Genomic DNA, 11,833 nt, shown 5'->3' on the forward strand with positions numbered 1-11,833 from the left:
TAATAATAAGGAAACAGTAACTAGTACAAATTAAAAAAAAAGCTACTACATTTGACCCCTCCCCTGGGGGAGGGGTGAGTTGCAGACACAGCTGCACCTGGGAGCCATTTGGTGATTTTAAATAAATATAACAACATAAACAACGCAACATAAAATCCCGGCATTGCCTGCAAATATGGTATGCATTGGCAAAATCTGGCGATACGATTTGTATTGGAATACACGAATCACGATACGATACATATCGCAATATATCCCAAGATTAAACCAGAACAATTTTACTTTTTTTTTTTTTTTAAAGTGAATGAAAAACAATGGAAAACAAAAATAAAACGCTGAAGGGTGCACACAAATAATGAATTAAATATAATTTGAAATCAGTACAAGTATCGCGATATCTTACCAAAAATCGATTTTTCCCTACACCCCTTAAATTTAAGCTCTGTATTGTACGTATTGAAAGAAACGAGACAAAGTATCAATCTCATCATGGTAGTATCATTACTTTATCTTCTTATCGATACTATCGATACTAAGATTGATCCACCCACCCCTACTCTTGTGGTTTTGGCCTCCCAGTCAACATGTAAGATGCTGCAAACTTGATGTGATACAAGAATCTAATAATAAAAATAGGGTTGAAGCAAAACCGAATAAAAAATCTCTGTTTGTTTCTTACTTAGAAAACTAGGTGTAATTTATAATCATAACTATTACCAATAATTTCCTTAATATTTAAAACAAAACACAGACATCTCAGGTGTCTAAAAAAGTTAATGTCTAACAGGTGAATTACAAAATATGCTTAAAATATCATCAACAAAGATATTTTTTTCTGCTAAGCAAATTTTATGAGAAGTAAAAAACATTTTTAAGAAGCTCATGAACTGTCAACACATTTATTTTGCTTTACGTTCAAAGTAGAACAGCTCCTTTAGCTACCAAAGCCACAGTAATGGTATTAAACTCCACTTTAAATAATGCAGAATTCTCACTAAACACATGAAGAAGGCACAGGACCTAGTTCAGTTAACAGAGAGGATAAAGACGTAAAGCAGCAGCCTAAGAACATATGATTTACCCACTGTGTCAAGATTTCCCGTGCAGAATTGGCCCATGTTTCAGTTTCAGCATTATGGCACAGAAACATTTGTCACTCTTTAATAACATAGAACACATTTCACAGTAAAAAAAAAAAAGTCTATCGGATAGTATTTGTTTGCAGGTATTTTGAAATGATAATAAAAGGCTCAGTAATTGATTAGAAATTCCCATTTACTCAAAAGAAATTCAGCTTCTAATGAACGGACAAAAACACAGACATCACTGATTGAAACTTCATTACACAACATGGAATTCTGTCCTTCAGTCTCCACGTCTGTTGAATGTGGAGATCAAGAAGTGTAAGTTCTGTGTCTCAAGACTGCAGTCTTCCCTTGACTTGGCACTTACGCCTGGTTCACACCGAACGCGGAATCGCTGCGAAGCGGCGCGGAACAGAGGACGCGGAACGGAGGACGCGGAACAAGCGCAGAACAGAAGATGTGGAAAAGGGGCGCGGAACGGAGAAGGCGAAAAAGAGGCGCGGGACGGAGGACGCGGAACAAGCGCAGAACAGAAGATGTGGAAAAGGGGCGCGGAACGGAGAAGGCGGAAAAGAGGCGCGGGACGGAGGCTGCTTAGCAGAGCCGCGGAACAAGGGCTACTTAACAGGGCCGCGGAATGGAGGCCGCGGAACGAAGGACATGGAACAGAGGACATGGAACAAGCGCAGAACAGAGGATGTGGAAAAGGGGAGCGGAACGGAGGAGGCGGAAAAGAGGCGCGGGACGGAGGCTGCTTAGCAGAGCCGCGGTACGGAGGCCGCGGAACAAGCGCAGAATGGAGGACGAGGAAAAAGGGGCGGGGAACGAAGGCCGCGTAACGGAGGCCGCGTAACAGGGGTGCGGAAGAGAAGCTGCTTAACAGGGGCGCAGAATGGAGGCCGCGGAATGGAGGACACAGAACGAAGGACACGGAACAGAGGACACAGAACGGAGGACGCAGAACGGAGGACGCAGAACGGGAGACACGGAATAGAGGACACAGAAAGGAGACCACATTCCGCGCCCTTGCTAACCTATGGCGAAGTTCACACCAGACGCGAAGTGCCGCAGTCCTCCGCGGCAGTGCAGCGATTGTTTCGGCATCACGTAAGTCACGAATTATCCGCTTCAATCCTGGCAGGAAGTTACTCCAAGACACACCAGAAAACCTGGTCAAATTTCAAAATAAAACCAGTTTTTCACAATAAAATACCACAATTGACACATGCGATTATGTTTTTGTATATAAAAGACACAGACACTGAGACGCACACAGATTAATGTAGTTGGCAGACTATGGAGCGGGGGGGGGTGTCTAATGATGTCAAAAAAAGCTCTAAACAACCACAGCTGAGCAGAAGTGCCCGTCGATCGTCGCGGAAAAATACGCGTCTGGTGTGAACTGGAGGTTAAGCGGATACCGCACGCACTCCGCCCGCACACCGCTTCCCAGCGCTTCCGCGTCCGGTGTGATCCAGACGTTAACAAGTATAGTGCAATAACCAGTTCTCCAGTAGGCTCTTTGTAGAAGTGGTTTCGATTCAGTTTTTGAACTGAAAAAGTTCATCCATTGAGCCATGATGATGATGATGAGGTATTGTCTGGTGAAATGTTTTCTTCTAAACATCAAATATTTGAAGAACTTGATATTTGCAGTGCAGTCTCTGGAGAGAGCAGGAGCAGAATTCACTTGAAATCCGGGGGAAAAAAATTGGCAAACAAAAATACAGTGTGCACACTAGAGAGTGCTCATTTTCCCTTTCCAATAAAGGGCTAAAAGCAACTTGGCGAGACATTCTCAGCAATACAAGCTTTAAGACTTCGTTTTGAATAGTTGCTGCCTCGAGCCCAACCTGTTTTTTTTTTTTTTTTTGGCCAATCAATTCCTCACCTGAAAAACGCCTGAGAAAAATCATTTTTTTCTGATATATTCATTCCCTTTGAAAGCACGAGGTACTAGACTGCTAATATTTCAGCCAGCTTTTCCAGCGTTCTCTGATTTCCTCTCAGCCTCACCTTAACTGCATCAAAAATAAGGCTTTTGCTGTCGATAGATAACAGTGACATATGGCAGTCACACTCTGCCCTTTGTTTACTATGAGCTCTACTGCTCGAGTAGCTGTTGTAAAAGATCCAGCTGGGAAACTAAAGCGCCTTACAGGCCCCGTTGGACTCTGTCGTACTCACTTCAAAGGCATGGAAAGAATACTATGAACACGGTAAGACAGTTCAGTCGCAAAAAGAAGTGCATTTGTATTTTTAAGGAATGTATGTCAAAATTGGAAGCAATAATTCCAGAGTATTCGTATGCTCTTTTTAGGGCCAGCAGGAAAAGAAAATTATTTTACGAGAATAAAGTTGTAAAATTACGAGAAAAAAGTTGTACATTTTGTGAGAAAAAAGTCGTAGTTTTACGAGAATTAACTTGTAGAACTATGAGTCAAAATTTTATTATACGATTTTCAATTTCAGAACTCAAACATTGTATGAGAGACGTACAGCGCTTTGTCCTTCATTTTCCATTGGTTTCACAAATTAAGAAATGCTAAGAATTTTTTTGTCAACAGACTCCTATGCTCAAAAAAACATAAATGGCTTGATTCTTGTTAAATTACCATTTTTTTCTAAAAAAAGATAACAGATTTACTATCGTAAAATTACAACTTTTTTTTCTCATACATTTACGATTTTATTCTCATTAAGGTACGATTTTTTTCTAATAATTTCAAGTATAATTTTACAAAAAATGTCAAGATTTTATCGTAAAATTACGAGTTTTTACCCAATAATTTAGGATTTTAGTCTTGTAAACATACAATTTTTTTCATAATTTCACAAATTTATTCTTGTTAAATTATGACTTTTTTCGAAAAATTTCATGTGTTTATTATCGTAAAATTACAACTTTTTCTCATAAATTTACTATTTTGTTCACGTACAATTTATAATGATTATTCCTACGATATTAAATGTTTTTTGTCATAATTTATTAAATTATCCTTGTAAAATTTTAACTTTTTTTTCATCGTTTTACAACTTTATTCTTGTTAAATGATCCTTTTATATTTTTAGCGTGGCCCTTATACTTCGTCGTAGTGTTTTAGACAGTACAAGAAATTATGTACAAAATGGTCTTCAAAATGGACATTGGCCTCATTTTTTCTAATTTATAGATTTTAAATCAATAATTTTCTCAAATCAAATGAACTTCCTTTGTTAAATTTTTTTTTAATGCACTTTTTCTTTTAATCTTCGTCCCATTTTCCTATGAATTATTTGAATAATCACAGATTTTTATGACAGTGACTTTGGAGTTCCTTATTGGCGTCTGAAATACATAAGTCACATTTAGTCTTAATTGATGAAAAAAAAATCCACCTCTCATCTTTTCACAGTTTTTCTGTTGGAGCGCACACACATTTCAAGTTTAGGGAATGTATGAATACTTCTGGTAGTGAGTGTATGCTTGCATGTGTTGCTGTTACAGGGCATTCTTTTTTACTGTTTGAAGGGCAGCAGGAAAGATGCAGATCTGAAAATCCTCAGAGAAAAAAGGATGTACTCCCTTATTTAGTACTGGTAGGTGTCTCTCAAATTCAGAACCCCTGATCTGCGTCGGCAGAACTGGATCCTCTTCGCTCCCCTAACTTGTTCAGTTTTGAGGGGAACAATGCCCCACCTTCATACGTAGGACGCCACTTTTGTGCAGGTGCCAAAGCTGCACAAACTCCTCGGGCATGGCGTGGAACCATTTATAGGGGAGGATGTTGTCGTAGTAGTGGTGGCTGATGGGCTGCTCGTCCAGGTCGACTGAAAACGGCCAGAAGCCGTAGGTCGTCACTTCATCACAAAGGCCCAGGGCTAAACTGACGAGGAAGAGCCCCGTGGAGAGGCGCCTGGCGTGGACACCGTGGGCTTTCCAGAATTTGCTAACGGAGAGAAGGAAGTCGGGGTTGGCGAAGAGCATGGTGAGGTTGGATGACACATCCGTCAGTGAATAGTAGGCCCGCAGCGATGGGTCGGTGCCGGGTGCCATGGAGAACGCTGGCATGTAGATGTAGCTGGAGCCATAGACCTTCATGCTGTTCACAAACGTTTTTCTGGACCACACAAGGTTGTGAAATCTGGACAACAAAGAGTGGAAACAGCCTTAAATATTGTCGCATATTGGCCTAAATTCATGTTCACTTTGAGAAATATTCCATTCTTGTTTACTTCATGGGTGCAGCCATTTTGAGTTGGTGTACACCGAAAGGCCTTTGGAAGCACATCTGTGATTGGTCGATATATAAGCAAGGCTACAAACGTTCTTGCCTTCATGCTACATTGACGTTTATAGTAGAGCTGGGAATCACTGGGTACTTCACGATACAAGGCAATACGCGATACATGCCTCACGATACCGATGATATCGCAATACTGCGATCGTTGGTATACATCGTCTCTAATAACTCACATTATAGAGAAGAGCACATTTTTTATCAAAATATATCCCCATTTTTTTTTTAGTTTGAACACAATCACAATAAACAACTTGTGTCTTATTTTGTGCAACAAATTATACTTTTGTGCAAATCAGTAATACTATGTATTTGGCTTCCATTGACACCCATTGAATTGGAATTATTTGTCAAATTTGGTGCTAATAATTGAATTATTCAAGTAGTAGCCAGACATATTGGTGCTCAGATCAGTCAATCCTGCTATCTTCCTCCAAAGGAACGTCTCACCAAAGGATGATGACTATAAATGAAAGAATGAAAGATTAATACTTGGTGAGAACCCATCGAGAATCAATCGCAGGACTAAATATTGTAATATATCGCAATATCGATATTTTGGCACACCCTTAATTCTGAGCATCCCTAACTCGTCGTTTTTTGAGGTACTGGCTGTTCCCAGTAAATCACGGGTCCCCAACCTCCAGGCTGCGAAACAGAACCGGTCCAGTATCGCAATAGCATACTGGTACCCTTACCCGACACCAGACCAGATGTGGTACTGGACGTGGTACCGGATGCAAACTAGTACCGCAGGTTAGGGTACTGCTATTGGACGCGTCCCAGGACCAGTGTACATCCGGAACTACATCCGGTACTAGATGCGGTACCGCATCACGAGGGTTGTAGACCCTTGATTTTACACCCAACAAGTCAAAAAACGACAAAACATCAAAAATTGACACTGAAGGGGCCTTAACTAAACGTCAAAATGTGACGACTTGGGGATGAGAATGTGTTGTCATTTTCTACGTAGATCCCCAAAACTGACTTAAAAACGTGTGTAGTGACTCATGAATGGTAGAGTTTTGAACGCTGTAGCCCGGAATGCTCACACAGAACGTCAACATCGACTTTTCATTGTTGCTACATCATTGGTTAACTGACTACAACATCATTACCTTTTTTCTATGATGCTGGGGTTGGCGGTGACCAGATGTGTCATGGTTCCCACATCCTCCACATATTCCCCAGAGAGCGGGGGAAGGTTACACCTAAAGCAACAAAACAGATGACGATAGTGACTATTTTTGAATTTGTTAATTAGTTACTGCATGTTGTAGGACAGCAAAGCAGTTTGGCCTATACTTCTGTAGAACCCTGCTGGGTTTGTGTACTCTGTACATGTGTGATAAAAAATGGAGGCCTCATCCCAAAATACTTCACACTTGAAAGTTTATATCCAATAAACAGGAACAAAAATAAGCAGTGTTTGTCTGCATGGCAACAATATGACATGTTAGTTAAAGCATAACCGCATGTTATCATGTTTATGTAAAAAAAGCTGAAAGGTCAATCCCTGATGGTATCTATGTGTCACAACACACCCTTTGCTTCAGAAGAAACCAAGCGTCAATTTATTTTTTGGTTTTCTTCCTCTAATGCAAATCTAATGCAAAAAATCAAGGAAATATCAACTTTTTGTATAGTTTGACCGGGCGTGGGACCATTGACTAAGAACTGGAGTAAATAACCCCTCCCCCCTTCGCATTCCAAATAGGAAGTACCTGCTGGTCCCAGAAAGCCGAAATCCCATAGACTTCTACAGACAAATATATTTTTTTTCAATTCTTTATTTTTCAGAAAGAGGCATGTAGGTGGTTATATATAATTTGTTGAATGTGCTTTTTTTTGACAAAAACCCTTTATAAAACTTACTAATAACTCCTTTAATGACATTGTTCTTGTAGGCTTTGAGGAATATCAAAAGAACGGGATCACTAAGATCTGTGTTGATTTGAATTTTATGTTCAAAATAACTCCACAATTGGAGGTATCTGAAAAAGTCTCTAACTTAAACTCTGCCTTTAGACTATTAAAATATTTAAATTGACCCTTTTCAGTTATAGAATAAAAAGTTGTTACCTCTTTCAAAATCCATTGTTTGAAAATGTTAGGTCTAAAATATGGGTCGTAGGCACACCACTTTTAGCTTTATTCCATATTTTTAGTTTAGTTTTTAGTTTTTATAAATGGGTTTTCGATATCTTTGATATATTCATCTAGGTGGGTACTGTGTGTATTGGAGGGTCTTTAACCAAAAGTTCTATATTTTTCCATCTAGCTTGAAATTTTGTTAATTAAGTTAAGTTAATAAGTGGTTTAATTTGTGCTGCATAGAAATATTCTTTAAATGATGGTAGAGCCTCCCTCCCTTTTTGAGAGCTGTAGTTTATATTTCACTCTAGGTCTTTTTCCTTGTCAAATAAAACGCAAGATAGTTTTGTCTAATTCTGAAAATTATTTTTTAGGCACTTCTACTGAAAGCGGCTGGAACAGAAAAAGGCATCTCGGAAGGATATTCATTTTAATGCTTTCAATTCTACGACTGAGACTGAGGAAAGAGATGATGTTCCATCTTTTGATATTTATTAGTAAGGGGTCATAGTTCACTTTTGCCAAAGAGTCGTCCCTTGGGAGTAATATGCCCAAATATTTCAATGTATTTGTCATTAAGTTGTTTTGAGGGTGAAAATTTTAATCCTAAAAGTTGTGTTTTCTGTATATTTAGCTTGTAACCTGAGAAATGTCCAAATGTTTTCAGAAGTTGGGTCAGATAAGTACAATAAAAGATCATCTGCGTATAGAGCAACCTCATGGTCCTCTCCGTACATGTTGATGCCTTTTATACCATCTGTTTGCCTTATCCACTGTGCTAACGGCTCTATATACAGAGCAAACAAAATTGGGGATATTGGACACCCCTGTCTCAAGCCGCGTTGTAGTAAGCTTATTGGTTTTGAAAGGTGCCCATTTCTTTTTATTCTGGCTGATGAATGTTATCGTGTGTTTGCATCTGCAAAATAAAACCAGTTTGGTCTGTGTGTAAAAGGAGGGGCATTAAATTCCCATTTATTAAGGATGCTTGTAAATAATTTGTAGTCCACATTTAGTGCAGAAATTGGCCTGTAAGAGCTACACTCCAGTTTATCATTTCCCTCTTTATGTATAATAGAGATTATAACATCTTTGAGTTTTTCAAAACCGAGTTGTTTGCTTTCAGGAGGCATGGAACCAGATCATTTCTAAATGCTTTGTACCCGTTTGGGATAAAGCCATCTGGACCAGGAGTTTTATGTGCCCTCAGCCTGGAGATGGCATCATTTAATTCCGTTATTTCTGATGTCAGGGTTTTGTTATGTTCTTCAGATAGTTTAGGTAAATTAAGAGCATTAAGAAATGTCTCAATTTGATGTTCAGGTTCTACAGGAGATTGGGTTTATAAGCTTTTATAATATTCTTCAAATACTTCCTGAAGCCGCTCTTGTTTATACTCTATTGTGTTTGAATTAGGGTCCTTAATTTTGTATATTGTTCTTTCCGCTTTTTCCTTTTCAAGTTCTATGGCAAGTATTTTAGAAGCTTTGGAGCCTGCCTCATAGAATTTCGGTTTCTTTTCAACTTCCTGTAACATTTGATTGATTTCATTCTGAATTTTTTTTATTTTATCTAAATTTTGGGGGGGAATGTTTGTTCTTGTGTTACATCTCGAGATCTTTCAATCTTTTGTTAAGGTTTGTTAGTTTAAGCTGATTTTGTTTTTTTTATTTTAAGAACACCATAAAATAATTTTTCCCCGGATAACAGCTTTTAAAGTATCCCACACGACATGTGGCCCCACCTCTCCTGTGTTATTGGTTTCCAAAAAGATCAATGCAACCAATACTGCAGCTACTGATTCGAGAGCGATCTATCTTTCTCACAAAAAAATAATCTATTCTAGAATATGTATCATGTGGGTGGGAATAAAATGTGTAGTAGGATAAATATCTCTCCAAACGTCAATTATGCCTAATTCCCCCATTATATTTTTAACTTTTTTACATAATGTTATTGAGGGAATATTTCTGGAAGAGTCTAGGTTTGGGTTAAGACGAATGTTCCAATCGAATCCACAAATTGCTGTACCAGGTGCTCCAATTATTAAATCACAGAGTTTTCTATAAAATGCTAAATCGCTTTCAGGCGGCGCATAGACATTGCAATTGGTAATTGTTACATTGTTTATTTTATTTTATTATTTGGCCCTTTTCACATTTAACTTTTGATAGTATGCGGTAGCTGGCGAACTTCACCACGATGGACCGCGGTTTCGCATGCGGGTCCCCGGTGGGCTTAGCTGACCGGGCTCTGTGCGCTCGCTCGATTCCGAGAACCTGGTCGCTGGGAAGATCCAGTGTCTTTTTCAACAACTTTTCGACAAATGCGACCATGTCAGATCCCTCTTTATTCTCTGGTATTCCATAAATACAGAGATTTTTTCTTTGAGCCCAACCCTCCTGGTCAATGAGCCTCGCCTCTAGGCTAGGCTGACAGGTTGTTAGCCTCTGGATTAGCTTAGTCTCATCTATCCTCCCTTCTGCTTCGTCCATTCTCTCACTGACTCGTCCCATTTCGTTTTTAATGTAGGTAAATTGCTCGTTGTTGTCTCTCCTGAAGTCACAGAGTTCCTTTAGGATATCCCGGAGAGTTGGTTTAGAAGTGAGGCTGACTGCGCCATCTTGAGCTAATGCTAGCTCCGAAGGGTTCTTCTGTTCGTTACGGTTCATTTTGATGTCGCTGTCACCAAATTGTGTCGTTTTCCTCCTTGTTGTCTGAACTCCCGTTTCCATCTTTATTTGGTATCACGGATATTAGCAAAAACCTTATTGTGGGAGTTATTTTTACAAAACCGTCGGGTACTCGAAACTCAAGCAGTCATGTTCTCGCTGGTGGAACTGGAAGTCCTGGTTGCTCTTTTTGACGTGTTTTGGTAACCCTAATTTTTTTTTAATTTTCTTTATCACAAGTTATTCAAGTCATAAACTGACCAATCAGATGCCTGCCGACTCCCAACTCGAACATTCAAAATGTTTGACAGATTCCCCCGAGTCCGCTTTCAAGGGAAGGGGTGTGGCTTTCCAACAAGCTCACTTCTGATTAGCGAGAGTGGTTGCCATAGAAACGATCAATTGGATCATGATTGCCTTACACCGTAACTATGTATCAACACACACTAGTTGCAACAGATACCCTTGACTGGTTCTGAACCATGTAAGTAAATGTTGAGCAGTAAAAGTTATAGATAGATTTTAGGGAAATTACATGAAAAAATCTTGCTGAATGGTGAGAATGTCCATATCTCAGGCCCTATATAATCTTGAACAACATAATCTTATTTTTCATTATGAAATGTATGTGTGCGTATACTATCCATCCATGCATATATATACACACATATATATGTACACATATTTACATAATATTTACATATTATATATATATATATATATATAGGGAGTGCAGAATTATTAGGCAAATGAGTATTTTGACCACATCGTCCTTTTAATGCATGTTGTCTTACTCCAAGCTGTATAGGCTCGAAAGCCTACTACCAATTAAGCATATTAAGTGATGTGCATCTTTGTAATGAAAAGGGGTGTGGTGGAATGGCATCAACACCCTATATCAGGTGTGCATAATTATTAGGCAACTTCGTTTCCTTTGGCAAAATGGGTCAAAAGAATGACTTGACAGACTCCGAAAAGTCATAAATAGTGACATATCTTGCAGAGGGATGCAGCACTCTTAAAATTGCCAAGCTTCTGAAGCGTGATCATCGACCAATCAAGCGTTTCATTCAAAATAGTCAACAGGGTCGCAAGAAGCGTGTGGAAAAACCAAACCGCAAAATAACTGCCCATGAACTGAGAAAAGTCAAGCGTGCAGCTGCGAGAATGAGTCTTAATGGGGCAGATGGATGGGCCCGTGGCTGGATTGGTAAAGGGCAGAGAGCTCCCGTTCGACTCAGACCCCAGCAAGGTGGAGGTGGAGTATTGGTTTGGGCTGGTATCATCAAAGATGAGCTCGTGGGGCCTTTTTGGGTTGAGGATGGAGTCAAGCTCAACTCTTAGTCCGGGGGTCGGCAACCTGCGGCTCCGGAGCCGCATGCGGCTCTTCAAGCACTCCCTTGCGGCTCAGTGGCGCTTTTTCAGAAATGTTTTGATAATAATTTAAAATGTTGGAAGGAAATATATTGTGGCGATTTGGGTGGGAGCAGAGCCACAGATGACTGGCAGATTTAATTCAGACATCACGTGTGTCCCATACACTGTACGATTCTTCTTGGTTGGAGTAAGAAGCGCACACGCAGGCCATGGAGACCTGATGGTGTCAACTTCCTGACTACCATTTTTTTAACAGTTCCGAACCACAGAACAGCAGACACTGTGAGGACCCTCACTCATACACACACCACTCTCACTCATG

At 39.6% G+C, this 11,833-nt stretch overlaps 1 protein-coding gene across 1 annotated transcript in view; it reads right to left on the reverse strand.

The window, feature by feature from the left end:
• Positions 1 to 885: 885 nt before the first annotated feature.
• Positions 886 to 11,833, reverse strand: part of st8sia1 (ST8 alpha-N-acetyl-neuraminide alpha-2,8-sialyltransferase 1) — a 29,617-nt gene continuing 18,669 nt past the window's right edge. The window contains exons 4-5 of the mRNA XM_024287118.2: positions 6,487 to 6,579; positions 886 to 5,209 (exon numbers count right to left, since the gene is read on the reverse strand). Coding sequence (XP_024142886.1) covers positions 4,738 to 5,209; positions 6,487 to 6,579 — 565 coding nt within the window. The 3' untranslated portion in view covers positions 886 to 4,737. The remainder of the gene's footprint in view (positions 5,210 to 6,486; positions 6,580 to 11,833) is intronic.

The sequence above is a fragment of the Oryzias melastigma genome, linkage group LG23 (assembly GCF_002922805.2).
Source record: "Oryzias melastigma strain HK-1 linkage group LG23, ASM292280v2, whole genome shotgun sequence".
Taxonomy (NCBI): Eukaryota; Metazoa; Chordata; class Actinopteri; order Beloniformes; family Adrianichthyidae; genus Oryzias; species Oryzias melastigma.